The sequence below is a fragment of the Gymnoscopelus microlampas genome (assembly GCF_963454915.1).
Source record: "Gymnoscopelus microlampas genome assembly, chromosome: 2".
NCBI classification, from domain to species: domain Eukaryota; kingdom Metazoa; phylum Chordata; class Actinopteri; order Myctophiformes; family Myctophidae; genus Gymnoscopelus; species Gymnoscopelus microlampas.
Window position 1 is genome coordinate 6,472,055 of NC_139939.1, and position 21,291 is coordinate 6,493,345.

The following is a 21,291-nucleotide window of genomic DNA, read 5'->3' on the forward strand; positions in this document are numbered from 1 at the left end:
TTAAGGGTTAACACAATATTTGGACTAAAGTAACCGGCGGTTCTCAACCTGTGGTCCGTAAGGATAGTGCAAGTGGGGCCCCTCAGATATAGTTGGCAAAACACGGGTCCATTGATCCAAACACAATTGATCTATTGATCGTTAAAATAAACATGCTCTAAATGCATGTGCGAACGCTTTCATGATTATCAAGTGGTAGCTTGATAGCTAGGCTATAACCATTATTTCATACTTTGGGCTATTCAAAAATAGCAGATATACAAGCTCATAGTGCCGCGCTACGAGCTTGTAGATCTGCTATTTTGTTTTTAAATTGTGAAAATCTTTACAGCAAACATTTTTAACTCAAATCTTTGCATCTGGGGATTCTACAAATGTCTTCTAAATCCTAACAGGTTTTTTTTGGAGAAAAGAAATGTATGTTGCTATAATCAGTGGTTCTCAAACTTTTTTCATGTCAAGGACCCCCAAAATGATATGTATTTGTCCACGGACCCCCATCTCAAAATATTTAGTTTCAGGGACCCCCAGAAGCAAAGATTTGAGTTGAAAATGTATATAGATATATTCAAAGATTTGCACACATTTTCACGATTTTGTTTCAGATCTACAAGCAGATCTACAAGCAGATCTACAAGCTTACAGCGCAGCACTCGGTGCTGCACTGTAAGCTTGTAGAAGCGTTCGCTGAAAATAGCCGATCGACAAGCTCACAACCCCCCAGCTTGTCGTTCGGCTATTTTAACCGAAAGCTTTTCGCCACAATAACAGAAAATACACTAGCATAGAGCCCTGAGGGACTCCGGTCAACCATACAGGGTTTAAGTGGCTTGTTTTCATAGACCTGGTGGCTTGTTTCTGTCGTAGAATCATGGCAACGCTGAAGAGAGAGAAGTCGTCAGAGAGTCATTGTGTGAGTGTGAGTCAGAACTGCAATGCCCCCGTTTCTACTAATCTGATATGGAACATCTTAACCCATTAAGACCCGTTGTACAAAAACGCCTTCGAAATTAGTCGTTTTCACACTTTCAAGATTTTTCTAAAATGTTCAAAAATAGCAGCGTGGCACAAAGCGACGTGCCGCGAGCTTGCAGATCTGCTATTTTTGAATAGCCAACGCAAAAATCTAAAATGACACTCTATGCTTTCCCGGTTTTAATGGGTTAATCCCTCGCACGGAACACTTTTAACATGTGGGTTACCCACTTTACACTGCATGTGGGTTACACACACACACACACACACACACACACATTTGTATTACTACTATACAGTATGTGAGGCCATCAACCTTTTATGACGACAATTTTATGCATGGCAACACTTTTCTTTTTTACATAACCGTAGAGCCGAATAGTAGCAGATCTACAAGGGCATGTACTAGATCAGCTGTTTTCCGGCATACACACACACACACACACACACACACACACACACATAGGGCATAACTCTACATCTAATCCCTAAACAGAAGTTCTAAATGTATAATCCTAACTCCAACCTGAATCTTGTACTAATTGTAAATCTTCAAAAATATGTTGTAGCCATAAAACAACCATTTCTCTTGTGAAGACCAGGAAATGTCGCAATGACCATTTCTTGTATACGTGTGGGGACAGTTCTCACTCTCACACACACACACACACACACACACACACACACACACACACACACACACACACACACACACACACACACACACACACACACACACACACACACACACACACACACACACACACACACACACACACACACACACACCTCAGCTGACGATTACTTACAAATAATTGGGATTAACAATTCAACAGCGTTGTTTGGCATTGGAACATATGAATACAAACTAAATTTTTTGTCTGCCATTTAGACCGTGTAAACAAAAAGATATGACAAATAACAAACACAAAGAAATGACTGGCATATTTAATAATCTTATACTTCAAAATGCATATTTAGAAAAAGACGATTTACAAGCTCACAAAGCTCACGCATCGCGCCGCGTTAATAAAGTAGAAACCTTTAAATAAAACACTGGACTTCTAAACACACCCCACTGCAAACGGGTGAGTCAAGATGCTGGGTAACTATGGCAACAATGGCAGAGAGTTGAGAGAGTACAGTTTGATGCAAGACATCGGCTACCTTGGAAACTCAAGACATCTGGTGAGAGACAGACAGACAGAGAGACAGACAGACAGACAGACAGACAGACAGGTTGCTGAGATTACAGATGTTACACAGTGTTTGCAAGTTTAGCTTTTTTGTAACCCATTAAGACCTGAGGCGATTCTTAAAAATGTTTTCAAAATCCTAAAAAAAAAATGTTTTCAAGATTTTTCAAAATAGCAGATCTACAAGCTCATAGCGCGGCACTCGGTGCCGCGCTATGAGCTTGTATATCTGCTATTTTTGAATAGCCAAAGAAACCTAAAGTGACACAGATGCGTTCCAGGTCTGAATGGGTTAAATAGAAATAAAACCAGTATTAGTGGCCAGACTCAAACTTTTGTCAATGACTCATTTCAACGAGAACAAAGTGACGTCATTGCAGAGCTAACGGGCAAACGCAGTGCCAGTGCCTTCATGCCAAAGTTCCTTTGGACAGTTATTACACCTCCTAGATTTATTATAACTAGATTGCGTTCAGGAGAACTTTCCGGAAGCTAGAAGAGAGCGGCTGCGGTGACAGAACCCACTGAGAATTTTTCGGGCTATTAGACGTCTAAAATACGTCCAAGGGCTAGGCTAAAACGGGGTTATAATTGGTTTAAAAGTGAACGTTTTTTCAACATCTATTCTTAGCATAGGCATTGATTATCTGTTTTTTAAGCATCTATATATAGACCGTCTATATCAGCGGTGGGCAACTTTGATGATGGAGAGGGCCACTATATTTCCACACTCACTCCAGAGGGCCACATTGCATATACTGTCAGGCCTGTCACACAAAAATGGCAAAAATAGCCGATCTACAAGCTCAAAACGCGTCTTGAGCTTGTAGATCGGCTATTTTTGCTATTTTTGAGTTGGAATTCAGATTTATTTGTTGCTATTTTTTTATTGGAATCCTGAAAAGTAACATTTTTATTTAATTTCAAATGCATTTAGTTATACTTATGTTAACTTTATGAACTTAAATACAAATACATTGGACATAAAAAAGACAATCATTTTAATACTAGTCATTTAAGCTACTACTAATATAGTAGTAGTAATTAAAGCGGGTCATGTTTGCAATTGTAACAGCTGAAATCAATAATATATCAGTATTCCGATATTAACCTGCGGGCCGTATTAAGTGAAGGTGTGGGCCGCATGTGGCCCCCGGGCCGCCAGTTGCCCATGTATGGTCTATATCATAGCCGTTGAAATGACATCTATAATATAAACGGTCTAAATATAGACGCTTAAAAAACAGCTAATCAATGTCTAGGCTAAGAATAGACGTTGAAAAAACGTTCACTTTAAGACCAATTATAACCCAGTTTTAGACGGAGGTCTAAGACGACTATGGCTCACTGGGAAGTGGTATTTTAGAAAATAATGTATTGTCATAGCATGTTTTCCAATTACGATAAATAAATAGTTTAAACAAGCGTTTCCCCTACATGCATTTACCATGGTGCGCCACCACTGCTTAAATTTGAGCACCACAGTAAAAATGTTCTGTAATTTTCTTTTCTTCTTCTTATTATTATTGTTATTTGATTTTTATAAAACAATACTTTTCCTAAATCTTGAGACAATTCATATTTAAACTAGACAGATATTCCTCCTGCTCATTAATGTGCACAAAAGTACTGTATCTACGTAAGCCTCAGTGTGTTTGAGTGCAAAACACATGAGCAGATTGAGCACCAATTTCCGCTCCTTTGTTTGTTCACCACCACCGATTAGTATTTAGTAAACCATTAGTAGGGGCAGCATGGGTTAATAGACTAGTCCACTAGCTACAGAAGATGCAGACCAAATATCTTGTTAGCCACAGGTCACGACTAGGACGGTCAGAGCACGCACACACACACACACACACACACACACACACACACACACACACACACACACACACACACACACACACACACACACACACACACACACACACACACCAAGCTCAGCTGGCATTCCATACAATCCTCCTCGCTCTGCAAACACCCAAAAGCCACACAAAAGCCAAATGATGGAGGGAGGGATGGATGGATGGATGGATGGAAGTGCAAATGAGATGGAGGAGGAGGAGCAGGAGGAGGAAGTGTGGGTGTTGTGATCCTCCTCCCCCCCAGGGGGAGCTGGTTGACGTGTGCTCTTCCTCATAGGCTGCTGTCTAGACTTTAATTAGAACTAACTTATGTCTAGAATGCACTGAGGAGAGGAGAGGAGAGGAGGGGAGGGGAGGGAAATACTATCTATACTAGGCCAACTGCAAAAAGATCTATGTACGCTCTCAAGCTTGTAGATCAGCTATTATCACTGAACATTGTCCCCAGAATAGAGACTCTATTAGAGACATTGGTTCTCAAAGTGGGGTCCGGGGCCCCCCAGGGGTCCTTGAGGGGGTACCGAGGGTCCCCAGCAAAATGAGTTAATATAGCGTCACAATCATTTTAACCGTATTCTATACTTTGGCTATTCAAAAATAGCAGATCTACAAGCTTTTTTTGAAAAATCCCTGGCACAACATTTTTTTTAGATGGGGGGGGGGGGGGTCGTCAGCCAAATAGATATCAATTTGCGGGTCCTTGACATGAAAAGGTTTGAGAAACACTGCTCTAATAATAATAATAAACTTTATTTGTATAGCACCTTTCATGACATGAAATGCAGCGCAAAGTGCTTTACAGAGCAAGAATACAGTTACAGTTACAACCAATTTAACAATAAAGCAAACATAAAATAAAATACAATAAAAGCAAAAGCATAAAACATTAAAATAGGCAATACAGTGAGGAAAAATCAACCAAACCCTAGTCCCCTAGTCTAGGGTTCATGTGGTTTCTTGTTTCTTATGAAACAACACAGAGGCTGAGGTTCATCATGTGATGGGATCATGTGATGATGTCATCACAGAAGGACTTTTACATCAACTGATCTCAGTGTCAACAGTTCATCAAATTAATCTTTCACCATGATGGACGTACGTAAACATGTGGTGTAAAAACATTTAGACCTGCTAACTTTCATTTTGGTTTTAGCGTTGACTATTCAAATATAGCAGATATACAAGCTCATAGGGCGTCACTTAGTGCCGCGCTGCGAGCTTGTATATCTGCATTTTTTTTTTTTATCTTAAAGTGAATCATTTTGAATTATGAAAAAGTTTGAGAACTACGGATTTAGAAGGCATTTGTAGAATCGGCCTCAGGTCTTAACCCTTTAAGACCTGAAGCCGATTCTACATGTCTCCTAAATCTCAACAGTATTCTGAAAAACGCATGTTTCTATATCAGTGGTGCTCAATATTTTTCATGTCAAGGACCCCCAAAATGATATGTATTTGGCCGCGGACCCCCATCAAAATATTTTGCTCCAGGGACCCCCCAGAAGCAAAGATTTGAGTTAAAAATGTTCGCTTTAAAAATATACATATTCAAAGATTTGCACACATTTTCACGAATTTTCAAAAACAGCAGATCTACAAGCTCGTAGCGCGGCACTCGGTGCCGCGCTATGAGCTTGTAGATCTGCTATTTTTGAATAGCCCAAAGTGTAAAATAATGCTTTTTTTAGCTCAAATCTAAAAATGACACAGTTCCAGGTCTTAATGGGTTAATACGATCCCCACAGCCCTTTCACTATGAGATCAAACCGACGTGAATCGGTTGTTCCTGCCGTTCTAAAAGCAACACTCATCTTTCCTCCCACGCTGTTCAGGTTACCACCGAGTGACTTCCCCACAACGTATCACCTCCAAGAGACAACAACGTTCCTGTGATGTTACGTAACGCGATAGCCTGAGACGTGATGTATTGACAAAGTACAGTAAACACATGAAATCAGCGTCTATCTGAGCATAACACACCGTACTGGACTTCAACTTCAATCATTTCACCCCCTGTTTTCAACAATTGGTCGTATACAAGAAAGTGAAAAGCTTTTTTGGACACGCAATTTCGACGCCATTTCTACCTCTCTTTTGCCATTTTCAAACCTAACACCTGAAGCCTGAATTATTACACTTAATCATACTTCATTAAAATGTGCCGGTGTTGCACACCGATAATAGCAGATATAGAATGTGTCATATTGTGACTAATTGTAAGCCTAACTAAAAAAAAATCTCTTTAACTATAAAACAACCAGGAAAAATGTCTTTTTTTTCTCAAATTATTATATATTTGTGAGGACATTTGGCCCAGATATAGCAATATTAGCACGCACACACACACACACACACACACACACACACAGAAGATGTCTATTGTAAGAGATATATGTTATGTGCGGTTAGTCACTAATAGTCAGCGCATACTGTATGTAGCCTGGAGACCTGACCATTCTTCCAGCACTAATTTCATTTTTGCACATTCACACTCAGTCACACACACACACACACAAACACACACAAAATGAAAGACTGTGTTAACCGATTCAATCCTGGAATGCATCCGTGTCATTTTAGATTTTAGCTATAACCATTCATTTATACTTAAGCTATTCAAAAATAGCAGATATACAAGCTCATAGCACGGCACTCGGTGCCGCGCTATGAGCTTGTATATCTGCTATTTCTGAAAAATCTTGAACATGTGCAAATCTTTGAATATATATATTTTTAAGGCGAACATTTTTAACTCAAATCTTTGCTTCTGGGGGTCCCTGATTTTATTTATTTTTTACAAACGTTCGCTTTAAAAATATATATTCACAGATTTGCACACATTTTCACGATTTTTTCAAAAAGCGCAGAGTGCCGCGCTATGAGCTTGTAGATCTGCTATTTTTGAATAGCCAAAGAAATCTAAAATGACACACAGAAGCGTTCCCGGATTGATTGGGTTAAAGTCGTTGGTTAAAGCATTAAAGTTAAGTAGGTGGGAGTATTCTATTGTGTTAAGTTAGATGAGCAGCATAGAATATACACCCACAGGGTTTAACCAGGCTATTGAGAGAACCATGTAAACACTGTGGTTCAACTGGAACACTTCCACACTGATTGAAAAAACTAAAAGAGAATCCAAAACAGAGCAGAGGGTTCATTTTTGGGTCCGATCCCAATTTTGGAGAATTCTGGAGTTTTTACCGATGATTTGACTCAACAAAACATGTACGAAAGGTCTTCTAAATCCTAACTAGTTTCTGAAAAACGTATGTTGCTATATCAGTGGTGCTCAAACTTTTTTTCTGTCAAAGGCCCCCAGCATTATGTATTTGGCCGCGGACCCCCCATCTCAAAATATCTTGTTCCAGGGACCCCCCCACAGAAGCAAAGATTTGAGTTACAAATGTTCATTTGTAAAACATTTGCACACATTTTCACGATTTTCCAAACAAATAGCAGATGCAGATCTGCTAGACATCTAAAATGACAAATATGCGTTCCCGTATTGAATGGGTTAAACCAATCCATTACAGTTATAACTACGGTGCTCCATATTTTATATGATGGCTATTAAAAAATAGCAGATGTACAAGCCCGCAGCGAGGCACAAAGTGCTGTTTTTAAACATTTTCGAAGTGTTTGAAAAATGTTGAATATTTTTTTTTAAGTGTTAACAGAAATCTTCTCGTCTGCGGGGTCCCTGGCTCAAAACATTTTCAGATGGGGGGGATTTCCACAGCCAAATACATATCAATTTTGCGGGGTCCTTGACACAAAACAGTTTGAGAGCTACTGTATACAGCATTGGTACTCAAAGTTGGGTCCGGGGACCCCCAGGGGTCCTTGGCGGGGTGCCAGGGGGTCCCCAGCTTAATAAGTTAATATAGCGTCACAATCATTTGGACCATTATTGCATACTTTGGATATTCAAAAATAGCAGATCTACAAGCTCGCCGCGCTATGAGCTTGTAGATCTGCTATTTTTGAAAAATTGTGAAAATGTGTGCAAATCTTTGAATATATATATATATATATATATATATATATATATATATATATATATATATATATATATATATATTAAAGGCAACATGTATAACTCAAATCTTTGCTTCTGGGGGTCCCTGGAACAACATATTTTGAGATGGGGGGGTCCGCGGCCAAATACATATCATTTTGGAGGTTCCTCGACATGAAACGGTTTGAGAACCTACTGCTATACGGCATTACAGTGTTCCAGAGTCCCACTAGGTCAGTAGGACAGGACGTGTGTCTACAGTGTGACAGTGAGTGTGAGTGACCACCATGGATCATGGATGTCTGCAGTCAGTCAGTCCAGTAGCCATGCCGGGCAGACAGTGGAAACCAGGTCATGGGGCCTACTGTGTCACTGTGGTCTGGTGGTGCACTGCTGATTTCGTCGACTAAAACTATGACGAGAAATGTTCGTCGACTACCTTTTTTTCACTGACGAAAACTAAATAAAAACCAAGCTACAGTATGATGACTAAGACCAAATATATTGTCAATTTCGTCAACAACAAAAAACTAAAATGTTAGTGAGGGACGAGTGGAGACGAGATCCAGCAGAACTAAAAGACAAGTCGTTTTAAGTTTGGTTGCGCTTCGGGGAGTTGCGCTCTGAAAATAGCCGATCTACAAGCTCCCAACGCGTCGCAGCGTTTTTGATTTGATTCTAATGATTATGCTAAATAACTGTGATTAGCTCACTTAATTGCGATCATATGATTATGTAATCTAATAACCGTGACAGGCCTAGTAGTGATGTCTGCTGGAGGAGAAGGAAGTCTCTCATATCCCCACTGATACACACTGTTCATTTGAAATTATCCTTATATGGCCTAATACAGGGTTCTTCTTCGACAGGGGGTCCGTGACCCCTAGGGGGTCCTCAGAGATACAACAGGGGGTCCGCCAGATCGTGTGATGGGGAACATTAGCCGAAAATATCAGATCTACAAGCTCACAACGCCTCGCGCTGCGAGGCGTTGTGAGCTTGTAGATCTGATATTTTCGGAAAAGAGGAATGGGTGCAGAGGGGAAAAAAAGAGCAGACCAAGTAAACAAAAAAAGTTGAATCTAAAACACAATTTTATACATCTCTCTCTCTCAGCTAGGGGGTCCTTGGCCTTAAAACATTGAAGACCCCTGACCTGGCCCGTGTTCGGGGGAGGGTAGCCGGGCGGGAAAGGTGATATAATTTGTCACCGCACGTACTCCTACAGGCTGGGGCGGAGCCTGTCAGCGGGGAATGTTCAGCGGGAGGACTAGGACGGAGGCGCTGCGTCCGCCCGGTGGGGGCTCCTCACTGCAGGCGAGCCACAGCAGCTGTGGCAAGCAGTCAGTGGGAGGAATTCATTTGCGTATAGACTAAATTGGGTGAAAATAAATACTACTCTAAGATGTGAGGGGGGGAAAAAAGAAAGGAGTCAATATTTCCAACTGCCTTGTGGTTTCCTAGTTGTGTCTTTATCAGCTACGGTTTCAGAGCAATGCCTTTTTCATTCATTTACAAAAGACATGCCCTTCTAAACTAAAGTGACATTTAACTGTGGTTCATACTGTATAGCAGTGGTGGTGGTTCGACAATCTTTTTTGCTCGACAAATTCACTGTCTCCCCGGGACCCAAACTAGTGAAAATAGCCGATCTACAAGCTCAGAACACGTCACAACACGTTATGAGCTTGTAGATCTGCTATTTTCACTACTTCTTACGCTTGAAAAATGATTTATGAATGGAATTTTGTAAATGTATGAAATACTGTTCAATGAATATCTGAAATGTCTTTTTAATTTCTTAAAATGTTTTTTGGTACTTTTTGGAAAAATGTGTAAGGAAAAAAGGGGGTATTTACCTGTGAGAAACAATAAAACTGGCACATCCACAAGGACGGCAGGTGCAGGACCAACAGTGGTTAATATAAGAAATAATAAAGTCCGCAAACTGAACATTTTTAAAAGAAGCTCCCAGGTTTTATTCAACGTTTCGACAGAATAAGGTCTTCTTCAGGAAAAAAAGAAATTCTGAAGACGACCTTATTGTGTCGAAACGTTAAATAAAACCTGGGAGCTTCTTTTAAAGATTTTCAGTGTGCGGACATTATTATTTCCGGTATTTACTCATGACCCATACAAATGGGTCTGTGAGAAACACTGATATATAGAATAGTAAGTCATCCATTTGATGCATACGCTGGACAACTCCCAACAGCAGAATATTGAACCGTCTTAGTGACAAGTTCTCTTTGTAGGAGCTGAAGATAAGCAGTACAAATAAAAGAGATGGAATCACAGTATGATGTTTTATCATGACCGCACAGCAGTGCCTCTGCTTGCATCCAGGTATGTAGGATACCACACACACGCGCACGCACACGCACAACCACACACAACCACACACACGCACCATCTGTCCAAGTAAACATAATTTAATTAGAGATGAAAATGTCCTTGGAGAAAACCCTGCTCTATATCCTCTATACAGTCATGACGATAAGCAGCAGTCATGTTCTGTCAGCGGATAGGCCAATGTTGAAACGTACTGCACACTTCAGTTGGATCACTTTAACCCATTGAGGCCTGAGGTTCCGATTCTGCAAAATGTCGGAAAAGAAACGGTTTTCTGAGAAACGTATGTTTCTATATCAGTGGTTTTCAAACTTTTTCATGTCAAGGACCCCCAAAATGATATGAATTTGGCCGCGGACCCCCCCATCTCAAAATGTTGTTCCAGGGACCCCCCAGAAGCGAAGATTTGAGTTAATGTTTGCTTTAAAAGAATATATATATATATATATATATATATATATATATATATATATATATATATATATATATTCAAAGATTTGCACACATTTTCATATAGCAGATCTACAAGCTCATAGCGCGGCACTCGGTGCCGCGCTATGAGCTTGTAGATCTGCTATTTTTGAATAGCCAGAGTGTAAAATAATGCTTTTTAGCTCAAATGTTTAATGTTTACGATAGCAATTAATCATAATGAACCATTAAGTCAAAAAGTGAAACTAGCTGATCTACAAGCTCACAATGCATAGCAATACGTGTTGTGAGCTTATAGATCGGCTATTTTCGCGACCACTGTACACCGTTGTACGTATAGCAAAGTGTAAGACGGGGTTAACCCATTAAGACCGGGAACGCATCCGTGTCATTTTAAGATGTCTTTGGCTATTCAAAAATAGCAGATCTACAAGCTATTTTTGAAAAATCGGGAAAATGGGTGCAAATCTTTGAATATATATTTTTAAAGCGAACATTTTTAACTCTAATCTTTGCTTCTGGGGGGTCCCTGGAACAAAATATTTGAGATGGGGGGTCCGCGGCCAAATACATTATCATTTTGGGGGGGGCCTTGACATGAAAAAGTTTGAGAACCACTGATGTAGCAACATAGGCTTTTTTTTCAAAAAAAAACTGTTAGGATTTAGAAGACAATTTGTAGAATCGGCCTCAGGTCTTAATGGGTTAAGTGGCTAATCAGAATGATCAATTTAGTCGATAATAAAAAAGAATTTAGAGTTTTTTCTGACCGATTCAATGATATATACTGTTAGAGGGGGAAAAACTATAAAAACCTTGTTTCTTGATTATTCGGTTATAAGTAGCCTACATTTTGGTTTGGATATATTTTCGCCCTGTGCTATCGTCACGGCGTCCCTTGAGCAAAAAGGCAGAAGAAGCCTATAGTCTTCCGGGCAGCTCTCGTCTCGTCGTGCGTAGATGTTTGCTGGATGAGAGCGAACCAGATTAGGGAAGAGGAAGCGCAAGTCTTTTCTTCTCTGACCTGCTTTTTACAAGACAACCCTCCCTGCTGTGGGAATTCCAGCAGACAAACCAGGCGAGTCGAGGGAGATTCCCCCCCCATTCCGCTCCGCTACGAGAGCCACGCTCTGAATGGGGGGGGGGGGGGGGTAAAGCAAGCGTAGGAGCAAGCATCTTCTCAAACGCCTACACCGAAGACTGAAATAGCGTTCTCAACGCTTTTCTGGAACGGGGCCCACTCGAGCGGAAAAAGCGTTTTGCGGAACGGCTGCCCGCGTTAAGTGGTCGGATGAATGGGACCGCGTGCATTTTTCAGAGCATATTTATTTTAATGATCAGTTCCGGCTTGGATAAATGGAACAAACGTGTAGTATGTATACTTTAAAGGGCAAGACCACTTTGGTAGAGGTTTGGGTTGTGTAGTTACCTCGCCATGATGTAACTCCAAAGGTGGGCAAGAAATAAAAAATAATTGCTCCATTGATTAGAAATTGATAATTCAAAATATGCTCCTCATTGACTTACATTGTACAGTAAAACTGCTCTCAAAGTCACTCTTTTAGCACAAAAACGAACGCAAACAAAGTTGATTCAGACAATATAGAACATCACCAAACCCAGTACTGTTTTTTTTTTATAAAAATGTCAACTTCCTGTTGATTTTGCCATTTTTAATAAGTAGAAAACCCGGACTGGATCGGCGGATCCGGATCCAGATCTTCAAATAGTAAAATCAACAGGAAGTTGACATTTTTATTAAAAAAACAAACAGTACTGGGTTTGGTGATGTTCTATATTGTCTGAATCAGCTATGTTTGGGTTCATTTATGTGCTAAAAGAGTGACTTTAAGAGCTGTTTTACCGTAAAATGTAAGTCAATGAGGAGCATATTTTGAATTATCAATTTCTAATCAATGGAGCAATTATTTTTGATTTCTTGCCCACCTTTGGAGTTACATCATGGCAAGGTAAATACACAACCCAAACCTCTACCAAAGTGGTCTTACCCTTTAAGGCTTATATTTAACGGATTCACAATGACAATGCATTTTTCAACGTTTTAAAGAAAAAAGTTTAAACAGTTTCCGTCAATTATTTGGGGGCCCACTTGACATGTCCTCCTGGCCCACAGGTTGAGAACCACTGTTCTAACTCACACATACTGAGCTGCTTTCCACAGACGCTGTAGTTCAGCTAGACCAATATACTGTATTGATCTCTGGACCATACATCGGCCATAACTTGACGTTTTGGGCTGATTCATCAGTGTTGGCATTATGCAGCCGAGGTGTTTTATTAGAAAATTTAGACCTGAGGCCGATTCTACAAATGTCTTCTAAAACCTAACAGTTTTCTGAAACACTTGTGTTGCTATGATATCAGTGGTTCTCAAACTTTTTCATGTCAAGGACCCCTAAAATGATATGCATTTGGCGCATATATATATATATATATATATAGATACATAGATATATAGATATAGAGAGAGAGAGAGAGAGAGAGAGAGAGAGAGAGAGAGAGAGAGAGAGAGAGAAAAGATTTGAGTTTAAAATGTTCGCTTAACAAATATATACTCAAAGATTTGGAACAAATTTTCACGATTTAAAAAAAATAGCAGATCTACAAGCTCAATGAGCTTGTATATCTGCTAATTTTGAATAGCCAAAGTATAAAGTAATGGTTAAAGTGGTTAAAATCTAAAATGACAGATGCTTTTCCCGGTCTTAATGGGTTAAACCACTTTCAACCTGGCGTCTCTATTTTGAGGCTAAAGAGCTGGCTGTGTAGCAGCTGGACCCAACCGTCAATTAGTTGAGGTTACATATACAGTAGCCATGTTTATTGCTATTCGACTTGTCTAGTATGTTTTCATTGTATATCAGTGATTTAATTTTTCTCTATGTCTCTGCTAAGCCCAAATACAATTTTTCAATCATCATCATAACCTTTATTTCAACTCTGAGTACAGAGTACAGTCAGTGAATCATCATCGATCGGGCTTCCAAGCCAATAGAAACTACTTTCTCTTCCTGGAAGGTTAGCATGCTGATACGGAAGCCATTGTTCTCGCCTCCTCGCGTCAATAGAAAATAAAAACGGGCGATAAGTTTGAAATCTTGTTTGAAACGACCAAACCTGCCTACCGAATCCGATGAGGTCACTGGTAGGCAGGATTCTGAACTGCCCACATAACAGCCCTCCTCTTGAGACACAGAGCGAGTAGACAGAAAAAGGTACCATCTCATAATGAACATTAGTGAGGACCAATTATATGAAGATAAAAGTTGAAAATAGGCGAAGCGCTCCTACAAATATAAATAACATAACAGGAGAGCTCTTTAAAAAACGTCACTCGTTCTGCGTTCAATTGCGAGCGGTCCTCCAAGCCATGTATTTATAGCCCAGGCCCAGGGAGAGGGAGAGGAAACCGAGTGGTGATGCCAAACATCCGCTCAGGGCAGAGGAGGAGGAGGAGGGGAGGAGGAGAAAGGAGGAACAGGGAGAGGAGGGGAGATTAGAGGAGAGGGGAAGGGAGAGGAGAGGAGGAACAGAGTAGGAGTTCCATCCCACTCACAAAGCACACACACACACACACATATTACTTCCACCCAACACCACGCTTCAGCAACCCTCCAGAGACTAGAAAACACTGTTTTTTTTTTTTACACATCGTTGTTGTCGGGCAGAAACCTCTTATCTCCATATTCTGACTTTTTGTGTTTTTTCATAAATTAACCCCCTATTTGATCATACCACAGCGGCACACAAAAGCATCAAAAACAGCAGATCTACAAGCTCGAAACGCGTCGCTTTGCGACGCGTTTCGAGCTTGTAGATCTGCTGCTTTTGACCGTTTTTGAATTTGAATCGTGAAAAGTAACACGTTTAGGACGTATGAGGTTTCCGCCCCGACAGAGACGCTATATTTTTCTCGGGGTGTAATTGAGCGACAGTAAATGCTCAAAAAGGTGCCTATTTAAAGGCTGGCCAGGCTGGGAGATGCACTAAGGGTTGCATGGAGTTATTACGTAACCCAGCATGCTGAGTGTTGTTGGCAGGCGGATGTATTAAAGAGTATATATTTAAACCATGTTTCCATAGAGCTTCCACGCAGCCACAATAGTATGTCTAACATGTAAGGCTTATTAAGGCTGTATCGAAATCATGTGATGAGATATGGGAGGACTAGATATCGTAATATAGTGGTATATGGGGGTAAATGCTGTCTTTACCTGGTTTTAAACACTTAAAACCAGCGCTTCTCAACCTGTGGGGCCGAGGCCCACAGGTGGGCCGTGAGGATATTTCAAGTGGGCCCCCGAAGATTTTAATGATAATTTCATAAGATTGGTATTACAAAGAAATCTATGGGGGAAAAAAACATGGTCCTTTTTTCTTTCAAAAACTGTGAAGCGCAGATTTCTCGTCTGATTCTGCTAAGGCCCACTGACGAGTTTGACGAGATTTTGAGTTTTCATAGGATTTATAAAAGTACATTTTTTTCTCTGCTTTCTGTTGTTTTTGGCTTAAACAAGCCACATAATGGATTACCGCGACCGGACAATCCCCCCCCCCCCCAATTCTACGAGACCCCCGTGCGTGTAATGAGGCGATCGCCATGAGGACGGTGATCACGGAAAATATTCCATGATTTTTTCAAAAGGTTAGTAAAAATCGCTTGTTTTCGCTGGCAGTGACACTATTACACTATTACTCAGAATGTTAAAGAGTTAAAGATTAAAGTATACAACGTTGGTTCCACTGATCCAAGCCGGAACACTATCGATTGATTGATCATTAACCCTTTAAGACCTGAGGCGATTCTTAAAAAAAATCTAAATCCTAATAGTTTTTTGAAAAAAAATCTAAAAATAATAATAATAAAAAATAAAAAATAGCAGATCTACAAGCTCATAGCGCGGCACTCGGTGCCGCGCTATGAGCTTGTATATCTGCTATTTTTGAATAGCCAAAGAAATCTAACGTGACACAGATGCGTTCCAGGTATTAATGGGTTAAAATACAAATGCTCTCAAAATGCACACAGCCCACCCCACCTGACCACTTGCTTTTAAAGATTCTCAAGTGGGCCTTTATCCGCAGAAAAAGGTTTGAGAACCACCGACTTAAACCCTTATGCCTAGTTGATCCCACAGGGCTCTATACTAGGCCCCCCTCCTGTTTTCGCGCTACACTAAGAATATCTTCCAAATGGCAGATCATCTACAAGCCATCGCACCAAATAGGGACGCTGGGGTTCATGCGGTTTAAATGCATTGCTCCATCCACTGAGCTACATGACATTCCATCTGTCATTAATGCTTCAGTCAGTGTCACAGCGGCCAAATTCCAAAAATCACACTTCTGGCTTCCTCGCCTCCTCCAGCATTGCGATGTAGCGGTGAAATTGGTGACCTGTTGAAATGTGTGACTATCTCTTCTCGTAGCGTCAGTGTCCGGGACGTTACTCGCTGCGGTTTGTTTATTAGCAAGAGTTAAACACAGTGGTACCATTTAGCCCAGAGGTTCTCAACCTGTGGGTCGTGACCCCCCAGGGGGGTCCCCACATGATTTTTGGGAAGGTCCCCAGATGACAGTGAAGTGACAATTTAAGGACTTTAAATCCTTTTTTTTAATACCTCGACAAAAAAGAAAGAAAGAAAAGGAAAAAAAGACCATTGCTGCATCAAAAGTAGTCAACCAAACTATACTATAAAACATTGGCCAAATAAAGAGGCCAACATTGTGAAAATAGCCGATCTACAAGCTCACAACGCCTCGCAACGCGAGGCGTTGTGAGCTTGTAGATCAGCTGTTTTCACAATATTTATCTGTGGAACGAATTCAAACTAAATGGGGGGTCCCCAGTTCAAATAAGATTATTTTGGGGGGGTCGCGGCCTGAAAAAGTTTGAGAACCACTGATTTAGGCCACGAATTTCAAAACCTCAATGTAAGTTATGTGAAGTCTACGAGATGGGTCAAATATTTCGGGGGCAGGTCGGTCACCAATTTCGCCGGAACACCGGCGTGCTGGAGGGCAGAGGGGACGGAGGAGGCGAGAAGGCAGGAATTTGAGTGTTGGAATTTGGCTAGCGGGTTTGTTCGTTCATCTCCTGTACGCTCTCCTCTCCTCTCCTGGCTTGCCGATTATGTGCGTCCATTTCCCGTTTCCTGCAGACAGATACCTTGAAAAAGGAAGAGGCCGACAGACACTATCTCCCCTCCGTCTCTCTCTCTGGCGCTTGACAGACTTTGGACTTTTGAAATGGAATGCGGAGCTGTCTAGTCTAGTGCACCATCGGAGGAACACAGAGAAGCAGAACAAATCCATTAACACTTCAAATTGGTTTTCTCCCCCTTCCCCCCACCTCTCCTCTCCTCTCCACTGCCGGCGGAACGATCGCATCCCGAAGACCCTGACATTCATGGGTCCCCCCTCTCCTCGACCGCCCCTGATAAGCTCGGAGGTAAATGGGAAGGAAAATTAACCCATTGAGACCTGGAACGCATCTATGTCACTTTTTAGATTTGAGCTAAAAAGCATCATTTTACACTTTGGGCTATTCAAAAATAGCAGATATACAAGCTCGTAGCGCGGCATCTGCTATTTTAGAAAAATTATGAAAACGTGTGTAAATCTTTGAATATATATATTGTTTTAAAGCGAACATTTGTAACTCAAATCTTTGCTTCTGGGGGGTCCCTGGAACAACATATTTTGAGATGGGGGTCCGCAGCCAAATACATACCATTTTGGGGGTCCTTGACATGAAAATGTTTGAGCACCGCTGATATAGAAACATACGTTTTTCAAAAAACTGTTTTTGTAGAATCAGAACCTCAGGCCTTAATGGGTTAAAACCCAAATCCTTTCTGCAAGGCTCACAGGAGGAGAGGGGGGGGGGGGGGGCTCTGTCTGCGAAACAGACATCAACTTCAACACCGTCTCCAATATCCTGCACAACAATCCATTCCACCGTGACTCCATTACTAAACCAGGAAGACGGATTGTAATTGGTTTAGATAGAAGGGTTTTGTAAAAGGTAAATGGTGCATAAATGCCACCACGTACCGTTACGCTCGTTGATTCGGCTTCTCGGAAAAAAGGCCCTTCCCCTGGCTTCTTCGTACGAGAGAAAGATTACGGAACACAGCTTGTACACGACACGACAACACATTCAGCTTGTCACACTTGAGATTGCGCCGTCCAAGTATGTGACCATTAATAAATCACGTCAGAAATAGGACATGAGGGTGATGTGTTCCAAAGTGTACTGGCAGCTAAAAAGGTGTGACTTTATATTCACACTCCAGAGAATAAAATGGCAAATGGACTGCATTATATAGCGCCTTTATCCAAAGCGCTTTACACGGTCATGCATTTCACGTTCACCCACTCACTCACATTCACACACCGACGGCAGGGAGAAGCATGCAAGGAAGGCCCTGTAACTCTAACTTAACCCATTAAGACCTGAGGCGATTCTTAAAAATGTTTTCTAAATCTTAACAGTTTTTTGAAAAAAAAAAAAACGATTTTTCAAAAATAGCCAAAGAAATCTAAAGTGACACAGATGCGTTCCAGGTCTTAATGGGTTAAACTGCTGTGCTGCCTTTAGCGACTGAATTTCCATAGCGGGATCATCTTGTCCCAGTGCTCACTGGGAGCGGGTAGGGGTTCAGTGTCTTGCTCAAGGACACTTCGACGAGCAGCCAGGAGGAGCATGACGGAATCGAACCGGGAACCAACCGATTCCAAGACGGTCGCTCTACCTCCGGAGCCACCCCCCCCCCCCCACCCAGAATAACCTGGCTGATCAACCACATGAACCCTACTGTTCCAATTCCGGGGACGAACATTCAACCAAAAATAGTCGGTCTACAATGTGTTGTGAGCTTCTGCCATTTGTGGTTTTGTGTAGAGGGGGAAAAGGATGGGGACTAGTGTAGACCCCTGGGGGACTCCGGTCACCTGAGTACATAGGCTTTTAAGTGATACAAACCAATGCATGGACATATGTAGGACGCATTGAGGGTATTCAGACAAGAGAACAAGCGAGGATGTGCCGATTACAGAAGTGGCTCTGAATCATTCTGAGAGTGTGGTTCGTGTTTGATAGTGGTCGTGTACTGTACTACTACTACTACACACAGTTCATACAAACACGACTGTCTGCAGTGTGTGTTGCAGTAGAACATGATCACGACACCAGAGCAAAAGGTATTGCCTACTACTACTACACAGCAGCATTGCGCGCGCACACACACACACACACACACACACACACACACACACACACAGACAGACAGATGGAGTATACAGCCTTACGCACAAGAATGTCTCCTGGCATCCCCGTGGTGTTGCATGGAGATTGGTGACCCGTGGAGTTATGTGACTCCAGGGGTTGCTATTTGTTGCGTTGTTGTCGATGATAACAACAAAGTGCAACTTACAATAAGAATAAACAACCCCCAAATGTTTTTTTAGTACACACTGACGACATTATTAGACGTGGGGTTAACAGAAGTATTAGAGGTCACCATTTTTCTATTTTCTCAACAACATAAAATAATAACCTATACCACCAACTGAATCTTTTCAGGGCCACCTCTTGCCATCTTCTTCGCCTGTCTTTTACTTTAACAAGAGGGCACCAAGTTTTCCGAAAAACAGTGACACTAATTGAGTCACCGACTTCGCTAGCTCACCAATATTAGAGTAACACCGGTGAGGGGACTCGAAGAAGCAGTCAGTCAGTCCGTCACTCACTCACCACAACTGAACATTAACATAAAAAAGAATTGTAGTAAATAATAATAGAATAATAATTATAAAAATAAATATAATTTAAAAAAGTAAATAATAATAATAAAAATATAATTTAAAAAAATAAATAATAATAATATAGAATAATAATACAAATAGTATTTTAATAAATAAATAATAGAATAATACAAATATTATTTAAAAAAAGCAAATAATAATAATAATAATAAATATGACTTTAAAAAGTAAATAATAATAATAGTATAATAATAAAAAAATAAAAAAAAACATTATTCCCACACCAGCCGCATTACGACAGCACCTTCTCGCCGGCCGGGGGGGGGGGTTTATATAGTTACCGGGGGGGGGGGGGGGGGGGGGTTATATAGTTACCTGCAGCTCGGCTCTCTCCACCTCCCACTGGGCCCTGTCCACCTCGAACCGGGCCCACTCGTGCTGTAGAAAGTGCAATATCCCCGGGACGTTGTAGTGAGCGCGGACCGCCTCTCCTCCTCCTCCTCCTCCACCGTCGGCGGCGGAAGAGGAGGAGGAGGGCTGCAGCAGCGCCGGCGGGGGGACTCTGGTGGTGCTGCCGCCGGACAGGGTACCGCCGCTGGGCTGCTGCTGCGAGGAGCCCGAGTTGTTGTTGTTATTGTTGAAAAACACACCGGGACCCGCCTGCTCGTCCATGGTGGTGGTGGTGGTGGTGATGATGGCCGGGGGGGCCCGGGAGGGGGGTCGTCCGTCCGTCCGACGGTCGTCGGTTCGGTTCGAACAGCGGCGCTCTCCTCTCTCTCCTCTCCTCTCACTCCGAGACGTGATTCACGCCGCCGCCGCACGGTGCTCCGCTGCCGTTCCTTCCTGTGATGGGTAAAAAAAAAAAGCAACAATGTCAGTGTTGCCAGGTTTTGTGAGGGAAACAAGCAACCTGGCTGGGGCCAGTTGCACCACCTGTCCACCTCACACTATAAGTTCAAACTTAGCCTAGTTATAGCTTCAAAACATGCAATCCGGGAAAGTATCTCTGTCATTTTAGATTTCTTTGGCTATTCAAAAATAGCAGATCTACAAGCTCATAGAGTGCCGCGCGCTATGAGCTTGTAGATCTGCTATTTTTTGAAAAATTGTGAAAGTGAGTGCAAATCTTTGAATATATATTTAATATATATATATATATATATATATATATATATATATATATATATATATATATATATATATATATATATATTTAAAGATTTGCACACATTCCCGGCTAAATGGGTTAAATGGCTATTTAAAAGCCGTTTAAAGGAGAAATCCGGTCATTTTAAGTGTTATGTTTGATGTGTGTCAAATCACTTACCAACGTATAAATGAAAATCGCGTAAATCCACAGAGCCCCCTATCGACCCCCACCGTTGTCATTGTAGGAGGATATAGAATAGCCCAAATTCGCCTATTTTAACCAATGCAAAGTCTGTTTTTTTGCTTCTAGTACTCATTGTTGAGTCCCATGATAATGTAACAGGCGCTAAAACTCCCGACAAGCTAACGGCTAATAACAAACGAGCTAACGCTGGGGCTGCTTATCTCTCTGAATGGCAGCCCCAGGTTGCCAGGTCGGGAGAGAAACCAGCAACCAGCATTAGCTCGTTCTGTTATTAGCCGTTAGCTTGTCGGGAGTTTTAGCGCCTGT

At 41.5% G+C, this 21,291-nt stretch overlaps 1 protein-coding gene across 2 annotated transcripts in view; it reads right to left on the reverse strand.

Annotated features, from left to right (window-relative positions):
- The window catches only part of LOC311061222 (striatin-like), a 65,786-nt gene extending 45,370 nt beyond the window's left edge, over positions 1-20,416 (reverse strand). For both annotated transcript variants that reach the window (XM_084079777.1, XM_084079776.1), the window contains exon 1: positions 20,007-20,416. In XM_084079777.1, the coding sequence (XP_083935903.1) occupies positions 20,007-20,303 (297 nt within the window). In that variant the 5' untranslated portion in view covers positions 20,304-20,416. The remainder of the gene's footprint in view (positions 1-20,006) is intronic.
- Between the last annotated feature and the right edge of the window lie 875 nt (positions 20,417-21,291).